Source organism: Mixophyes fleayi, chromosome 4 (genome assembly GCF_038048845.1).
Source record: "Mixophyes fleayi isolate aMixFle1 chromosome 4, aMixFle1.hap1, whole genome shotgun sequence".
NCBI classification, from domain to species: Eukaryota; Metazoa; Chordata; class Amphibia; order Anura; family Limnodynastidae; genus Mixophyes; species Mixophyes fleayi.
The window spans coordinates 199999640-200018279 of record NC_134405.1 but is presented as its reverse complement, the minus strand read 5'-3'; the positions used below and the strand labels follow the sequence as shown (position 1 = coordinate 200018279).

The window sequence follows — 18640 nt, the reverse complement described above, 5'->3', positions numbered from 1 at the left end:
ATTGGCCCCAGTAGTTGGTGGCTGTGCAAGGGTTAAAGATAATTGTAATGAACCAACAAAGGGATACAATTATTGGTGATAGTCCATATTGTAGCTAATGTTAGGAAAAATCCAGATCACTCACTTAATGAGATATATTGGATACTGTAGAAATAAATGCCGCAATGTCAGTCTTCAGATAAAGTTTGGGAATAGATGAGAATATTATCCAGATAAATTATCAAACTGATCAAGAATATTTTGAAAGATATCATTAAAAGGTGTTGACAAGAAGCTGGGATGTTGACTATATCTGATAGTCAGTTTCCATTCATCACCAGGGTATATCCAAATCAAATTGTAAGCCCAATTAAGTCCAATTTAGTGAAGAATTTGGCAAACCATAACCTCTCAAACAATTCAGAGATAATATTCTTTACTTATTAGGTATAGTGATGGCATTCAAAGCTCAATGGTTCACACAAGGTGCGAAGTACTCCATCTTTTTGCTCACAAAGAAAATGGTCAAAGCTGCTGGTAAAGTCTAAGGTCGAATAAGACTACTTTTTTGTGATATCATTAATGTATTCTTTAAGAGTCATCATTTCTGGCTCGGATAATGAGTATATACTTCTGAAAAGAGTAGAATTTTCAGGTTTGAAATCAATTGGGCAATCATACGATTGATGGGGCAGGTAACGTCTCAGTATTTTATCAAAGACATCCTAACATTTCTGGTACCTACAAGGGATTTGAGATGAACTTGAGGAAATTACAGAAAGCAAACTATGAAGTTCACAATATTCTCAGGAAAATAATAAGTCTTTAGTGATCCAAATAAAGGACTGTTCGTGAACTGAAAACCAAGATTATTGCCATGATCACTGGAAACCACATCCAAACAGAGTAATTCACAGTATCCCACAGAACTTTCCAGCACCAATGGCACCATTTTTTGGTTCACTGGTGCAAGTTAATGGGTGACCCGTTTATAGTTTCCAATGGAATAATTTCAGCCATGGTTCAAGTAGCAAATTGATGTCTATTTGACAAACTTTCTATTGCTAAAATTCCCCATAAAACCAGAGCCTAGCAAAGCAGGAGTGGGTATTTTACAGTTTCTGTGGGCCATTGAAAATTGCAAAGAAACATAGCAATGTGGAATGCTATCAGTGCTTAATCTACAGAAGGGTTGCAGAAGCATGACCCACGTCTTTAAGGGCCTGGGCATTTCCTGACAATTCCAATTCTTTCCTAGAAGAGGGCATTTGGAAAAAGATGTTCTTAACTGGCAGAATAAAGGCAAATGTTAGTTCTTGCCCTCTGGACTTTTCTTTGCTGACAATTTTCTTTATTTGCTGACAATGGACCTCTAATGCTGCCAATCTGCATAGAGTCAATCTCTGTGTTACTTATACAGGTTGTTAAAGTCTTAACTATTGATGCAAGGGGTAAAGATGAGCTTCCCGAACACAACTATCTACTGCTGTCTTAGTGACATTGGCCCTGATTCATCAAGGTATGCAAACTCATGTTTCATACTTTGAGTGACGCAAACCCTTATATTTGCGTTGGAGTTTGAGATTGAGTTGACTGTGAGTGCCATATCTGCTCTGTTTGCGCTGCGTATGTGGTGTTTTACGTAGCTCAAGTCCCATTTAGCAGATGAGTATGCGTTTGCGTACCTCGATGAATCAGGCCCAAAGGAAAGGAAAAGGTCGAATCTTGGCAATGCTGCAAAGAAAAGACTCTTGATACATGAAAAAATGACATTATTGAAATAAAGCATTTTTCATAAATGAAATAAATGATTTTTTTTTTGCAGTTTGTAAATTTTTTTTATGGAAAGTGGAACTGGAAGTCTAAGTTCATGCATGTGCACAAGCTCCCACACTGGTCTAGCGCAGCAGTAAGTTCAGACTTACCGCTGCCAGCCAGTGTTGTTGTTGAACTGAGCATTGCTAACCTGCCCCAGCGAAAATGTATTAATAAAATACCTGCGAGAAAGATTTTCTCTCTCTGTGGTCTATTTATGGCCCTTCGTTTTTTTCACTTGATACTTTTCAATCCTTATCTCCTTGATAAGGATAGAAAAGTAACGGCAATGTATTAACAAATTTCTCAGGGACAGCAGTGCCGATAACCTGCTGTCCCTAAGAAATGACTCACCTGATCATCGCAGTCTTTTCTCAATTTTGAAGGCTGCGGTGATCTTCTCTTTTTTCTTATTCTTTTTTTTTTCTTCTTTTTGTTAGTGCGCATGCACCGACCGAAAAGTTGGTTATGGGGAGTGCTCAGAAAAACGCTAATAGATGCAAAGCAGCAGATATCTGAGATATCTGCAGCAATGCTACTATAATACATACTGATTCACCGGTAAATCCCCAAAAACAAGTGTTTTCGGGGATTTTCAAGGGGGGGGGGATTACTTTGATAAATAGGCCCCTCTGAGAGGAAAAAAATTTACATTTTATTTTTGCAACATTGATGAACAATAGTGGACTTTTAAGTAAATATGGAGAGAAAAAATATATATACGGCCAATGAAACACCCACCAACATACCCTCCTCATACTGTAATTAAATGCGTTCTTTACAGGTAATGGAAGGAATGGGACCTTTAGGTGGGCTACTTACTTTGTAAGGCTAATTAGGCTACATGGGCAGGGCTAACTACGTAAGGGGTTTTGTCCAAAAGTGTACAACTCTTTTAATTAGGTAATAGTAATTTTAAAAGCTTGATAATGTTATATTATGCATATTGTGATGATAGTTCCCCTTAAATGTAGCTTTGTCTTAAGTGGATTTCCAAAAAATATTATTCACAGCAAATGACATACAGTGACCTATTAAAAGCTATGAATTAGTATGGACATTCTTTAAAGGAAAATATATTCTTTATTCCAGTGTGAGAAAAGAAGTGCTTCTTAGATCACACTTACTTCTGAAAACCAGGTCATCAGGTTTGAGTAGAAGTCGCAGGTAATTAGGGATTTGCAGCAGCTCATAACTGGTGGACCTCAGATCTCATCCTTTTTAAAGGGACCTATTTTGTGCCTACATGTACTTTGGTGTAGAATCGGATATCCAGGCACACTCTGAGAAATGCACAGACTAAATAGAGCAGTATTTTACTTTAAAAACAGAAAAGTCCTATCTCTGACGAAAGCAGATTTGATGGGCTTCTCCTGTGATAACAACAGTAATAGCAGGATATATTTATGTAAAATAATGTTTTATTTATTTATTTATTTCAATAAACCTTTTTTTCAATACAGAATTCCTCCAAATTATTATTTTTAAAAAATTTTTGGAGATATTTGAAAACATTTTATTTACTGGCAAGCTGGGTCACACATGCATAGATGTGTCAAGACTAAATTGTGCTGTTGTAAGCGGCGATAGAAAATCACTGGATAATAATAATACATAGGGCTCCAAAAAGCAATAAATTCCAGCTTCCTTTTTCCCCAGACAAAAACTCATTCTGCTCGTTCATTATTCAATAATATTATTTATAAGCAGCAGAAAGAATGGCAAAAAGATGGAGGCAAAATTCAATAATCTGTTCTAATCACAATCTTTACTTGGTTATAGTAATACGAACAGACGGGCGAACCTCCAGGACGTTGAGAAGGGAGTTGCTACATTTTATACTAAATGAGGCCCTTATAAGGAGAATTGGAAGGAAGACCTTCAAAACAATATAATGCACATATATGAATCCACTACTTGGTTTCTGCATAGGTGTTTGGGTGATGACTAACTCTGTGTTTTTGTAGGTAAGCAAAAACACAGCTCTGATACTGATAGAACCCCCCATTCTGCACCCCCCCTCCGTTCCTCCATTCGTCTACACATACACAGTCTACAGAAGTTTTCCAGTGGTTTGCGATGCTGAGACATACCTGCATATTAATCCTTCTACCGCAAGTGTCGGGTGATTAGTTGATGTTGTTATTTTTCCTAATTATTTTATTTTTTCCCTACCCCTCCTTATGAGTGTACCTCCCTCATCTTGGTTATTCTTCTAATTCTTTCAGATTGATAACATGTGTACTCATAACTGGCAAGGCATTCCATGTGTTAAACTGTGATTCAACCGCAATGTAATTTGTTACCTTTATTTATAACCTTTGTGATGTTATTGCAAGATTATTGCTCTGTCTATCTATTGTAATGGGATGATCAGTTTACATTTAATTTTTTTGATTGGTACTCTCCCTGTATTTTTATTAAAAAATAATAAAACAGATGTTTCAAAAAGAAATTAAGTAATAGGAACACAGCTGTATAAAATAGTTCCATTAGACAAATAAAAATGATGAAAAAATATGTTTAGGGTACCCTTAAGTCAGGGACAGCATGTGGGCAGCACGTTGGCTCAGTGGTTAGCACTTCTGCCTCACAGCAAGAATTTGATTCCCGACCATGACCATAACTGTGTGGAGTTTGTATGTTCTCACAATGTTTGCATGGGTTTCCTCCTATCATCATCATCACCTATTTATATCACGCCACTAATTCCACAGCGCTGTACAGTGAACACACTCACATCAGTCTCTGCCCCATTGGAGCTTACACTCAATTCCCTAACATACACACACAAACACAGACAAACAGAGAGAGACTACGTTTGATTTTAGTAGCAGACAAATAACTTACTAGTATGTTTTTGCTTTTTTTTTTTTTTTGAAGTGTAAGAGGAAACCGGAGCACCCGGAGGAAACTCACGCAAACACGGGGAGAACATACAAACTCCACACCGATAAAGCCATGGTTGGGATGCGCTAACCACTAAGCCACCGTGCTCCTAGTGCTCCATTTTCCTCCCACACTCCAAAACATAATGGTGGGTTAATCATAGTTGCCTACTCTTCCGGAATGTCCGAAAAGACTGCCAAATTTTTGGGAGTCCTCCCAGACTCCCGGCAGAGCAGAGCAACCTCCCGTTTCCTGTTCACTGCTGTAATTAATTGGCGGGAGTGGGGCTTAGAGACGCGATTCTCGCATCATAGTGGCCCCATAATATGTGATGCACGACTAAGGGCAGGGCCACATGATGCGATTCACCGGCCCCACCCCCAAACACCCACCTGCCCGCGGACCTCCCGGAGAAGAATATGCCAAGTTGGCAAGTATGAGGTTGATTGGCTGCTATTACATTGACCTTAGTCTCTCCCTCTCAGTCTTTGCGTGTGTATGTTAGGGAATTTAGACTGCAAGCTCCAATGGGGCAAGGACTGATGTGAGTTCTCTGTACAACGCTGTGAAATTAGTGGCGCTATATTAATAGCTGCTGCTGCTGATGACAGCATAAGTCAGGCATATCTCACCTCTACCTTCTGAGTTGTTCATGACACATACACCTGTTCTACCCTATGTTATACTGTGTTCTATACTTCACTCTTTCCATCTCCCACCCACCACCTACATAAGGCCAGATGGAAGGATTGTTCACTGCATCCCTCCAGATGGAAAAGCTTTCGTTTACTTAACCACGAATCAGCTGTTACGCTAGAATATATTGGTTAAACTGCCCTTATCAGGAAAACAATAGGGTTAATTTATAACCTGTGATCAGTGTGTTGTGCATATTTGTCCTGTACTCTGGGAAGTGACCTTTGCTGATATGGAACTTTGAGCACTACCTCTGTATTTTCAGATCCAAATGTTATCAAAGTGTTATTGCAGCAAGGTTCAGCGTTTGTTTAGGTTATTTAGTTTTTCCTTTTTTCTGACAAGACAGAAAAGATTGCTTATTGTACAATATGTCTCCTGTTTGCACATGTTTTACTGCAGCTGTTCGTAAAACAGTAAAAGGTTAAAATAAAATTACCAGGTGGTTGTTATCAGTTTTAAATGATTTTTATTACTTGTCAAGCTGGATAAATATACATGTCTGTGTCTTTCTTTATTCAAATACTATGCTTACCTGTCCCATTATAAACTGATGTGACATTTTCATGCCTGGTGAATGGCTGGCCAACTGCAATACTCTCACTCAATGTAAGTATAGACAAATGCACAGTGCCACTTCCATATTTCAGTGTGGTAGGGTTCATTCACAATTAAGGGGTCTATTTATGAACAATTGTAAATTGTTACGTTAATATTAATTTATTGCGGAATTAGTGGCGTTATATAAATAGATGAGGGTGAATGATAAGCAATGAATTATCGTGCCAATTTAGTAAAACTGATTAGCTGGGAGAGCGGCTCCGATAGCAGCCTGTCCCAGGGAATAATCTATAGTAAAATGATCGCAATCAGGATCACTATACTAACAGGTTCTTAATAGCCTGGCTGAATTTGCGATGGGGAGAGAATGAAGCCTGCTGGGCGGAATCAGAAGATCCCTCTCCCAGAATGCTCTCTCCATAGGATATAACGTCTAATGCCCTCTTCAGAATAATCTTGATAGGGTAAAATCACAGTCCCCAAAGACACTATAGCACTGGATTTGTGATTGAAGAGACTGTGGGGTAAATGTATTAACTTGCGCTTTTTGCAAGTCACCGATATTCGGCAACTTTGCAGGGGAAATTTAAAGCGGCAATAGCTTTAAAGGCAATACTTGCCATTAAAGCTATTGCCACTTTAAATCTCCCCTTCAAAGTCGCCAAATATCGGTGACTTGCAAAAAGCGCAAGTTAATACATTTACCCCTGGGACTACAGCAGACATCCTCTATTGATAAATAGTCCTGAAACTTGCAAATGTGGCAATCCCTCTTTGGAGGTTGTTAAATAGGCCCCTACGTTTTCTCAGTTTGTGTATATGGACCACTACACAAATATACTGAAGCTGAGTATCTAATACACAATAATATAATTATTGTCATTAGTATTATTATTATTATTTTTATATACCATGCAACATTCCTGATTGGAAAATTTAGGATATGTTAGCCTGTGCCCTCAATCTGCCAAAACCACACCCCAACTATCTAGCAATTTCAATCTTTTCATCTGCAGTACTTGACCATAAACTACATCTCTCAACTGTGCTGCCTACTCGCCAGTCAGGAATGTCAAGTTAGAGCACAAGCGCTATGGTAAAGTTACACAGTGCTGATGGCTTATAATAACAGTATTAAAGCTTAATTTTAATTCAGAAGTGATCCCTGATCAATTCCAGATGAGATATTAATAAAATATCATGTTTTCCAATTGGTCATCTTTATTTAAGCAAAATTTGCCTTTCTAAATCTATCAGGTTGTCTATCACTGACCTAAATAGGGATGTTGTCCTATGCAAATCCAATTCTGTGATGTCACAATGGCATTTGCAATCAGCTTGTACTGTGCTGCCAGTTTGAGAATGAATCCTTTGTGAGATGCGTCTTTTGCTCTTTGTAATGGACAGAAGCAGAAAATATTCCATTAGAGCTTTACTTAACAACACTGCAATGGAAAATCAGAGTAACACTAAAAATGTAATAACTAAAACACAATAAATCACACTCTCTTATTAGTTCTCCCTATTTAGGGTAAAATCTGCAGTAAAACACTAAAGAGAATAATAGAGTAAAGTGATTGCCTCTCTAGATTTAGGTTGTGACTTGCAATTTCCTTTAGTTCCCATACCTTTGGGAATTGCCTAGCCAAAAACAAAATGAACAAAACGGGCACACCGTTTTGTTCATTGGCATTTTTCTTTGCTGCCCCATATACACATCTCTGCATTGCCTTTCCACTGTAAAAAACAAAACAAAACAAAAAACACTGAATTCAATTAGTATAAAACAAATACATCAAAATAATTCAGTTCTATTTAGCCCATGGATAATTTAACCCAAAATTGAATTATCAGTAAAATCTGGTTCCAAAGGGTTACTTTCCTTTGGGTCAGGATTCATATTATCCAAGGAGTCCCCAAAAAAATCTACATACTCCCATTTGTAGCTTGTTGTACCTACAGAACACACCATTAGTCTGAAAAAAACACTAAGGAGTCTATTTATTATTGGGAAATAACTCCTTCTGCCAATGCATCAAGGTAGCCTCTTCATTCAAACAGTTTCGTTGGGATTCACCAAGAGGCTATTTAGGAAGGTTCCTAGAATAGCGATAGGAGATAGCATAACCTACAAGGAGGGATTAGGAAGATATTCCTATGTATTGCCAGCCCGACCTGCAAGTCCAGAAGATAAAAGGAGGTGATTACATACACATTTGCTAAACAGGATTTTGCTAATTTTGTACAGGCCTACAAAGCCTACATTCTGCAGTGGTCTTACAATATGGACAAAAATGACCATACTGCATACTTGACAACTGTAAAAATCTCCCCTCTGGAAGATCCCGGAGAGAAGTTCAAGCGGTTTTCAGTGAAGTCTTGTCAACGATTATCACTTGCACAGTTTTATCTATAACCTATGACCAGTCCAGATCTAAGTTTGTATAAAAACAAAAATACATTAATAATCTGTGTTCACCAAACCTTTATTAAAACTATTAGAGCTACTCCAAGCTTAAGCCTGTAGTAAACACATTTTAGTCTGTGCTCTGTATTAAAAACATGGAATGCTAGTTCCACATATTATAATATATCTTAAGCTGACCAGCACACAGCAAAGTCTTCCTATTCTGGCCATTCATATAAGCATTGCTTTATTCAGCCACATGTTTACACTAAATATAAAAATTAAATCAATCTGAATTTCAACATTTCAACTGGGTTGAGTCTCCCATGTACACGTTTTAAAGGTAAGTACCACCCAAGCAATAACAACTTTATTAGACATCTAGGGAATCTTAGACTAGAAGATTAGGATATGTTTAATGGACGCACTCCAATCAATGACTGGAGTGCCTCCATTAAAAACATCCCAATCTTCTAGTCTAAAATTAGTCTTTAGCTAATTTCAAGACAGCACCCCTCTAATATAACCCATATGATTAACAATAGGAATTTAAAAGATAATAAACATATATTATATATTGTGCATTGAAAAATAAAGGAAATCCCCTTTTTACAGTGCATATTTAAACCATATGCTTGAATATATCTAGGGAATTGCCTGACACAAGTTGGAGAGGGAGGGGATCTACAGAAAGGGTTTGGCCATAAAATATTTTCTTTCCACTTACTTAGTAGTGAATTCTCATAAGGGGCTATGTTGTACATATTTATAGCTTTTTTATGTATTTCACTGATTGCCCACATTAAACAAACTAAGCCTTTGGTCTTTGCCACTTCCACATTTTCAGTTGCCGTGCTCTGCTAGAAGATCCTGGAGTATTTACTTGAGCTTACCTCCAAGACAAAAGTTGCTGGCCATTCCCTAGATTAAATGTATATTGTCAAAGTAACGGTTCTATTTTCAAAGGGAGATAAGCCCTAAATTCATCAGAAACCAGAGTTCTGCCTATTTATCAGACACCCCAGGCTGACAAGGACTATTGACAGCCAGGGGCAAGCTGTGCTGAGGGGCAGGGGGGCATCTGCCCCCTGGGCTGGTCTCAGAGTGGGCTACCTGGGCTGGGTCACTGGGCACCTGCATTTTTTTCCTTTAAAATGTTCCTAATAAGCTGCTGAGTTGAGTCTCCCAGGCTAAAATTTGCAGACCCTCCCCTGTCGACAGCTGACTTTCTATTACTGTTATAGGCAGTGATGTAAGATCTTCAAAATACCTGAGTTTTGATAAATAGAGTCCTAGGTGACCATCCTATTGATTTCCCTACATTTTTATTAAAAAAAAAAACACTGAAGATGAATGAAGTTTGTGTATGATATATCCAATCCAACAATCTTATAACAGTTCTCAATGGAGCATGCACTGTATATGACTGACGTCTGCTCCGTCAGATCAACGTTCTAACGTGTGAAGCTATGGCTTGTTTTTTAAGAATGATCTTATTAAAAACAATTGTTTTGCTAATAATGTTATTGTAGAGTATGTGCCTTGATTATATATCAATCTGACTCTGTGATCTGTGAAAATGATTTTGTTCACAACAAAATTGATGGTGTGTGTGTGTGTGTGGCCGGCTTCATATTAGATATTCCACATTCTCTTTCCCAGTCATTCCAAAAAGAGCTTTTTATGTCTGCCATTAAGAGGGTCTGAGAGGAGAAAAAGTAACATCCCTGACCTTTCTATATCACACCACTCTAAGCTTCAGAATAATTACATCTGGTGTTCTTTAAATGATCCCAACCTGTTACTGCTCCAGTCCCCAGTGTAATTCTGTATTTTATTGTGGCGCTATTGGCTATAAATTCAATGATACAAGCTCTCGATTAGGTTCAGTCGCACAATGACATATTCTATGTTTCCAGGTGAATATTATGCTTCATCTGTATGTTCAGCTGTTCACATTGCAGTATTTGCTGTAAATAAGTCCATCAATAATACATAATAGTGCATTATGAATAGGTAAGGTTGTTTGTCAAATAGATTTCACTTTGTCCTTCCTACTTAATGGGCGGTGATGTAATTTACTATGTGAAATGAATTCTTCCTTCACAATGTAGCAATACAAAAGTCAGACAGTTATTCAGTGGAACAGACTGTTCCAATAGGCACTATTCTTTTCCATTACTGGTTCCACATAATTCTTTTACTCCTAGAACAGGAACATATGGGACTGTGTGGTTACTATAAAGTACAGTACTGTATAGGTTATTTACCAAAGCTGTGATCTGAGCCAACCAGCTGTAAATCATGCATCAATTACACTGTATTAGCCACTAGCAGACAATTGTTATATTGTTTGTAGATGTCACTAAATTAATTCATAAGCCACAATTAAATAAGTTTCAATGAAATATCATGACTAGTTTATTTTCATTTAATGTTTACATGTTCTGTATGAAGGTAATTGCATCAATTATAAAATCATAATATTATATAAAAGTCTTGTAGAAACCAGACTTATTATTTTACAGGTTTCTTTTTGCATGAAAAATAAACAAACATCCTGGTATTTTCTTTAATAAAAATTAAACATGCGACTACTTCTATCATTGCTTTGTAATTTTTCTTTCTCTCAATAATGGGAGGGGTTTATTACGAATATCTGGACTTATTTTGTTTTGTATCAGCGTCTCCTTAGTGGGGTCATACTTGAGGTATGGATCAATACCACGGCTTCTCAATGAAATTATAACCCGCTTACCTATACCAGCTAGGCAGCCGGTGGATATCCACTCCTAGTGGAACTAAAAGTCTCAGCATGTCATGCCAATTACATGCTGCCAGAATATGGAGAGATGTCTACCTGTAGCCTATCAGTAAGAATATACACAAATATAGATAAGTCACAGAACCCCCAATTACATCGGGCACCTGGTCTATATACATCTTACCACCCAATAGAACAAAGACCATTGTCTCTGGATAGCGTGAAACAAAAGATGTGATTTCATAAAAACAATTTACATATCTCTCGTGCAGTGAGAGTTGTATATAACAGGTAAGGACAATTTTTACATTGATGATTGAGACAATATTATTAGTATTCCAAATAGCTACCACTGTCCTCCCAAAAGTGATCACTGGGGTCCTTATGAAGCCTCTATTACATCCGCTAAAATTCCTGGTAAGCAGAGCTGTCAATCTGGGACTTTTCAGCACTGAAGGGTCTCGAGGAAATAAAGTGATTGATAGATCTCTTTCTGTACACAGAAAGCCATGTGTAGATGAAGTGTGATCTGCTCACAGAACACGGCATCATTTACACAAATAACTGCCTGCACTGATTGACTGACAGATACGTCGAAGCTTATAGTGATTTATCATAAAACACACTGTATGCATATAAATTTAAAATAAAAAGAGTCTGTAAACTATCCAACAAGACTACATCCATCGGATCTCTGATCCGTGATTGTTACATCCTAGGACACGCATATAATAGAGCCTAAGGACCCTTTTAATGCTGTATTTATATTTTCACTGTTCTCTGTATTTCCATTATATTACATAATCATTTTTTACAGGTTAAATGAACCTTACTTGTGGACCATTACATACAAAATCGTTTTATTTAGCTCATCTCATTTATTTGCATGCCCAACTCCTTCGGGCTTATGTAACCTAATAATTTAAATGAGACATTTACCAGCGTGTGAAAGAAACAGCATTATCCCCAAGGACCCCATGTTGGAAAGGACCATCCAAGTCTTCTACAATCCACAGCTTACTCCAGGCATTGCCTCCAGCTTTACAGATAGGATGCGTATAATGTCACTCCCAGTAGATCTTCTCAATCATCACCCGCAGGATATTTGTCAACAGGTAAAAACCAGAAAGAAAAGAAAACCAATTTCAGTCAGCTGGTTATCTGTAGGAGAACTATGTGAGCTCAAAAATATCCACAGCCCACTAGGAGGGCTTCCAAGTCTTGCCAGACCACCGGACCCGGAATGAGGGGGGTCCGTACCTAGCCCCTCAATAATGACACAAAGTTCAATAGTTTGTTCTCCGCTTTTCCTCAATGGTCTGGTGAGGTCTTGCAGTTGTATAATCTCTTGGACTGTTGAATAAACTCTTTTGTATTCTGTCTGTGCAGTCAGCGCTAAAGTAATTGATCTATATACTTTGCGCTGTAGTGGATGATCCAGTCTCTTGTGGGAAGTATTGAGATGAACTGGCTTGTATTCACTGCTCCCCTCCCACATGGGCCTTGTCCCTCCCCTCCTATCCCTGGCTTGGCTGCCTTTACTCTATCGTCGCTCATTTCACACAATGCTTTTCAGGATCTTTTTATTTAAAACAGCCACCCATACACCGGGTGTTATATCTTGCAAGATGATTTTTTTTTTATTTTTTTTTGGAATAAAGGTCGATTGAGGCAGAGATTCTAGAGACTAGTGAACAACAAACCATTGTTCCTAGTATGTGAACTGCACGATTGGGACTTGCCTGTATTGGCTTTGTATGTTACTGAATATATGAGGATAGAGAGGATTTCTTTGAAATGATTGTGATGATTATGTGAACCCGATTATATTAATTGTGCACAGTGATAATTCCATACAAAAGATGTAATGTTAATATTCATATTAATTCATATACTTATTAATATTGTTTTGGAAAAAAAATGATGTTATATAAATATAGATCGTATATAGATAAACTGTCTATATGGCAAATTTACACTAAAGACAATATACGGAGTGTCTACTATTTTGTGAGAGGCACTAAACTTTAAAAAAAAAGTCCACAGCATTTATAGTATTTTGTTGCTAAAATACAAATCAGTTAGAGAATATAGTGTACCTGTTGCAGAAGAGGTACAAGCATCATCTTAACATATATGCCATTCTCACTCCAAACTAAGTTCCCACAATCAGGGTCCTCTCTATATTCTGTCTCATGTCTGCACCTCCTCTATCAACATTTATATGTGATTTGTGTTTCGTATGATTTGTAATTCTGACTGTCCAACACTGCAGAGTTTAGTGGTACCTTACAAGTAAATATATGCCTTAAAATGATAATGTGCTTTCTGTTGCAACTCTCTTATTTATTTTTGCCCTTGCAGTAAAGTAATATTTAACAGCAGTGTCAATGAATTAAGGGAACTACCATACAATTTATGCATAATTTACATTTATGTTAAATTACAGCTTTAGAGATCACCATTTGCAACAATATACAAATATGAACCCTGACAATGAAATAGATTATTAAGTGTAACACAGCATCTTTGGTAAAAAGCAAAGTATTACCTCTCCACTCCATGAGGCAGTTGAAGCTCCTCCCACATCCTTAGGAGAGTGACCTGTTTGGATGTCAAAAAGGTCAAAAAGCTTAGAAAGCAATTTCAGTTAACCTAACATCACCAGTCTTGCCAATGTGTATGAGTCACCCAATCAACAGCAAGTCTAAAATGATGTCACTCAAACTCTGCCTGCTCAGTTAGAAAACACCTCCCTCCTAACCTGGCAAACTGCTGCTGAGAGAAAGATGGGCATATTTAAGAAGTATTAACAATACACCTTTGTCATATATACTATTCAACTCACTAATACACATTCCTTGATATATATTAATTTTAAAAGCTGGTGTTACTTGTTCTTTAAATAATATAAAGTTATCTATTTAGCTTAGATGCATTTTTTTCTGCAGTAAAGTCTCAGTTTTTACTCTTCTTAGAATAAAATTACCCTGAATGTTATAATTGTAGCTGTTATCCCTTTAGTTTCTCTCACATAGGGGGCCTATTTATCAACCTATAATCCCCCGAAAACTGCAGTTGCCACAGTAATTCATGTCTTACCATTGCGATAAGAAATTCAAATTAACCTTAGCAATTTAACTTTGGTCATAAATAGACATCTCAGTCTCAGGGTCTTGTCATTCTTTCATGCACTGCAAACATTGGGACTAGTTAGCTGATAGTATTGTCTATAGGCTAGGTAGTCTGAATCAGACAAATTGAGTGAATACAGTAAAAGATACCATCAAGTGAGACCTGGCAGCTGTAGGAAGTTCTGGTAGAGACAAAGTGCACTCTCAAATCCAGCTTCCATCCTTCCTACACACCTCAGCTTGTGGAATTGCTCCTAGATACCTGCCTAGAACATGAGTTTGCAAGTTGGTTACGGAGAAGAAGAAAGTCACACAGGCCAAGAGGAGGAGTGTTATATAGTGTATGTGTGTGTACCTTGCAGCATCGGTGAGGCTTGTTTTGTGGAACAGTGCCATATATTCAAATATGATACAGGGATGGAGTACATTGTATAGGTGCATTCCTTGCTATGCGGATAGGAGCACAACAGTTTCCACTCCACATAAGGGCTTGTATTTTGTGTGGGCTCAAAGCTGGCTGTCTCCTGTGCTTGTCCTTTTTTTTTATTATCATGATTATTAAGTTATTTTTTTGGGAAGTTTCCATCTTGGCATACAAGTAACATAAATGTCATGTAAACATTGTGAACAAATAACATAACAGACAATAAACATATAACCTGAGTATAACTATAACAGAGCATGATACCAGTCTCAAATAAATAAACAATCCTGTCTAAATTGTTCTTCATAATTGAATTTGTTTTAGCACCATGAACACGGTCACTTATTGCACAATGACAATATAAAATGTTTAATGATGACATAAACAGCAGTTTTACCAACCCATAAGTTAAAGCATAATGGAAGAGGAAAGCTTTTAGGAGAAGATGCTTTGTGTGTGCAGCCAACATATTACTATATGGTGAGCAGGTGTTAAAAAAGTATGATAGTTGTCCATTCGACCACCATACTCAATCTAGGTAAATCTGGCAAAATCTACTCACATAAAATTACATTTTGTTTTAATCAGTTGCTATCATTAATAACAACAACATATTAATTCCAAATTTGATTCACTTCTCTTGTGTGGATATTACAGATTGCCCAGTCACTTGTTAAAGTAAATAAAATGTTAAGTGATGATGTTATGTCGTCTGGTACAGTTTCCCAAAATTCCTGTAGTTTTAGAAAAAACATTTGCTTCAGGTGTTTGCAACAGTTCATGTCTACTGCTGCGCCAATAATAAATATCAGTTTTGACGTGGGATAGGTTCTGTGTAGTATTTTAAAGTTAATCACCCTGTTTGAACTAGACACGAATTGTTGAATTTTTCATTTTTAAAATCGTTTTAAGATCTGTATGTGGAACAATTACCTCCATTTTGCCATGCCAGTACTCAAAGTATTAGGGTCTATGACATATAGTGTATTTAGGTATATCAGGGAGGTCAATGAGGTATTTAGGTTTTGAAATTGCAGATCATCTATAGTGTATTGTTTTACTATAGAATTGAAATAATATAAAACTTTGTTAATATAACTTGTCACCTCAAGATTTGCAGATAGTGGTAGGACTTATCTGTGTGGAGTCTATATGTTCTCCCATGTTTGCGTAGTTTTTCTCTGGGTGCTCCGGTTTCCTCCCATACTCTAAAAAAATTAACCCTAGTCTGTGTGTATGTTAGGGAATTTAGACTGTAAGCTCCATTGGGGCAGGGACTGATGTGAATTCTCTGTATTGCGCTACGGAATTGGTGGCGCTATATAAATATATGCTGATGATGGTGACGATATGCTGGGGATTTTATTAATAGACTAAATGAGCAATAAAAGCTTTTCGTTCATTGAAAGGAGCAAAGTGGAAGGAGGTTGGATTTAGATGTGACATTTACACTTTTGTACCTCTGGATTTTCTACCTCTCCATAAAACCAGGCTTAGCTCTAGTATGTTGAAGAGTCTCCTGAGTGCATAGGGATGGCATACACGTTAATGTGCACTGGGCACACCATTCAGAAGCATTGGTGCACTGGTGTGTCGCGGCATCATGAGCAGCAGAAATGATCATTAAGGGAAAGATATTATACATTGCTACATTGAACATTTTGTGAACCTGATCCACAACAATAAAAGTCAAGCAAATGAACTAGTCATTGACATAAATCTATTTGATCAATGTTCATTTCAATTCATCATCATCACCATTTATTTATATAGCGCCACTAATTCTACAGCACTGTACAGAGAATTCATTCACATAAGTTGGAAGGTATAATTTGGAGTAAAATTGTAAATTAAATAAATGATTTGTTCATTTTCAAAATTCATTCTTTTTGGATGATTTGTGAATTTTGAATTAAAGTAGCTGTAGACGTCCCTTGTAGTAAATGTTGAGTGCGGCTTTTGACAGTGATCCATCGGGAGGAGGTAGAAGTGCTTAGAAATATAGAGAGTGGCATCTGGTTGACTTTGAGATACTCTCAACCAACCACATGCCTCTCTTTACAGTACTGACCACCCAACCCCCTTTTAAATGTCTCTTGTTCAGTTGCTGTCAAAAGAAGCCTTTCAGCTAGTCAAATAAAAGAAATAAGAATAATAGCTACAATTTATTGCACAGTATATTTCGTGGGAAATTGTACTTATATCTGAATTGAACATATGTTAAAGAACTTCATTTCTTGTTAGTGACTTTGAAACTAGAGTCTACTGTTTTGCATAGGTAATATATTCTCTCTCACAGTCTGAAATGCTACACATATCTGTAACGTGATTCATTAAGCGCCATCCCCATACCCTCTGAGGAGGAGGAAAAGGTAGGTGTGTTGAAACTATTATTATACTGAAGCACTTTCTGTAAGTTATGTAAAATCCCCTGCAGGGGACAATGCCCTTTATTCTTGTTTACACTTCTCAATAGGCGTCACAAAGCACGAAAAGAGAATTCAAAGAGAGAATTATTTCTATTTAAAATAATTCATAGTATTCTTTATACAGATTACTTTTTTTTTATTTATCTGTCATTGTCAGAATTGTCTTTTGTCATCATGATCGTACTTCAAGATTCTGCTATCATATGTCTTTGAGAACATATGCACCCTCTAACAGGCATCTGGCATCGTGATAAATACATGTTAATCAATTGCTTGATTGGTTTGTCAAGAAAAAAAACCTATAAAAATAAATATATAACAGAAGAAACTGTAGAGCGATCACTCTGTGTTAACTGCAGACATTACAGCCTGTGTACACTGATAAACATAGATATCTCTGGGACCAAACATTTAGTTGTGGGAAATCCACCGATTCTTGCAAAGTTTTCTGTATGTCAATCTGACTACTGTCCATTGCTTGAATGTGAACCCATACTGTCACAAGCACCAACGCCATTTTGCAAATCCACATGGATGACCCCTCCACGATATCTTAATATTTCAAAATTAAAAAGGAAACCATGAATGTAGAAACAGTCATTAGACAGGTGGTGGGGGGATAGGTGTTCAACCTGCCATCAGGAACCAAAAACTTAATTATTGGTTTGTCAGAGATGGCTATGCTGTTCAGCAGGTATATATAAAAAGACACAGCAGATACAGGAATGGAGTACACTCAGCAACACAATGTAGATAGCAGCCAGTGGAACCAGGCACATCAAATGCAGGAACAGAGCACAGCAATAGTTTAATGCTTGATAGCAGCAGAGAACACCGGACACAGTTCATGTAGGAAACCTGTCCTTAGGAGCCAAAATCTTAATGGTTGGTTTGTCAGAGATGGCAATGCTGTCTTTTTAGACAATTTGTCCCAACACATCATTGTGTGTATGGCAGAATGATAATTTATACAATAAGTATTTGATCAGCAAATGATTGCATGTGAGTGATCATTGTCTGACAGCCAACCTCTGTCCCACATGCATGTTAGAATGCCTTATATTTCCAGCCTGAAAAATAAGACATTTTTGAAGCTCACACAGTGACACTTCACCAGGCGCGGGCTGGCATATATCAGCCCGGGGGGCGCACAGGCGGCCGCATCACATGACACGCGATGCGGCCGCGTCCAATGACACGGCCGCATCGCATGATATGTGATGCGGCCGCCTGTGCGCTGACGGCTGCATTCCAGGTCATGAGATGTGGCCGCCGGTCAAAATCAGGAGATTTTGCAACCGAGGGGTGGCCGGGGAAGGCCGACCCTAACAGCACTGAAAGTGACCGGCCCGGGGGACCGATGCCCCCCTGCCACCCGGGCCAGCCCGCTCCTGAACTTCACTGTGAATGGCAAATGTGATTTCCTTGTCATGCATTCATTGGCTGCTAAAATCTGGATGTGAAACACTACCTGGATGTATATCCTGCAAATAGTGTATGTCAAATGAGGCACAGTTGTAAGAAATTGAAGGGGGAGTTATT

The 18640-nt window shown here is 37.7% G+C and overlaps 1 protein-coding gene across 1 annotated transcript in view; it reads right to left on the bottom strand.

Annotated features, from left to right (window-relative positions):
- The window catches only part of LOC142150048 (GDNF family receptor alpha-2-like), a 28512-nt gene extending 15946 nt beyond the window's left edge, over positions 1-12566 (bottom strand). Inside the window, exon 1 of the mRNA XM_075205299.1 lies at positions 12051-12566. Coding sequence (XP_075061400.1) covers positions 12051-12105 — 55 coding nt within the window. The 5' untranslated portion in view covers positions 12106-12566. The remainder of the gene's footprint in view (positions 1-12050) is intronic.
- Between the last annotated feature and the right edge of the window lie 6074 nt (positions 12567-18640).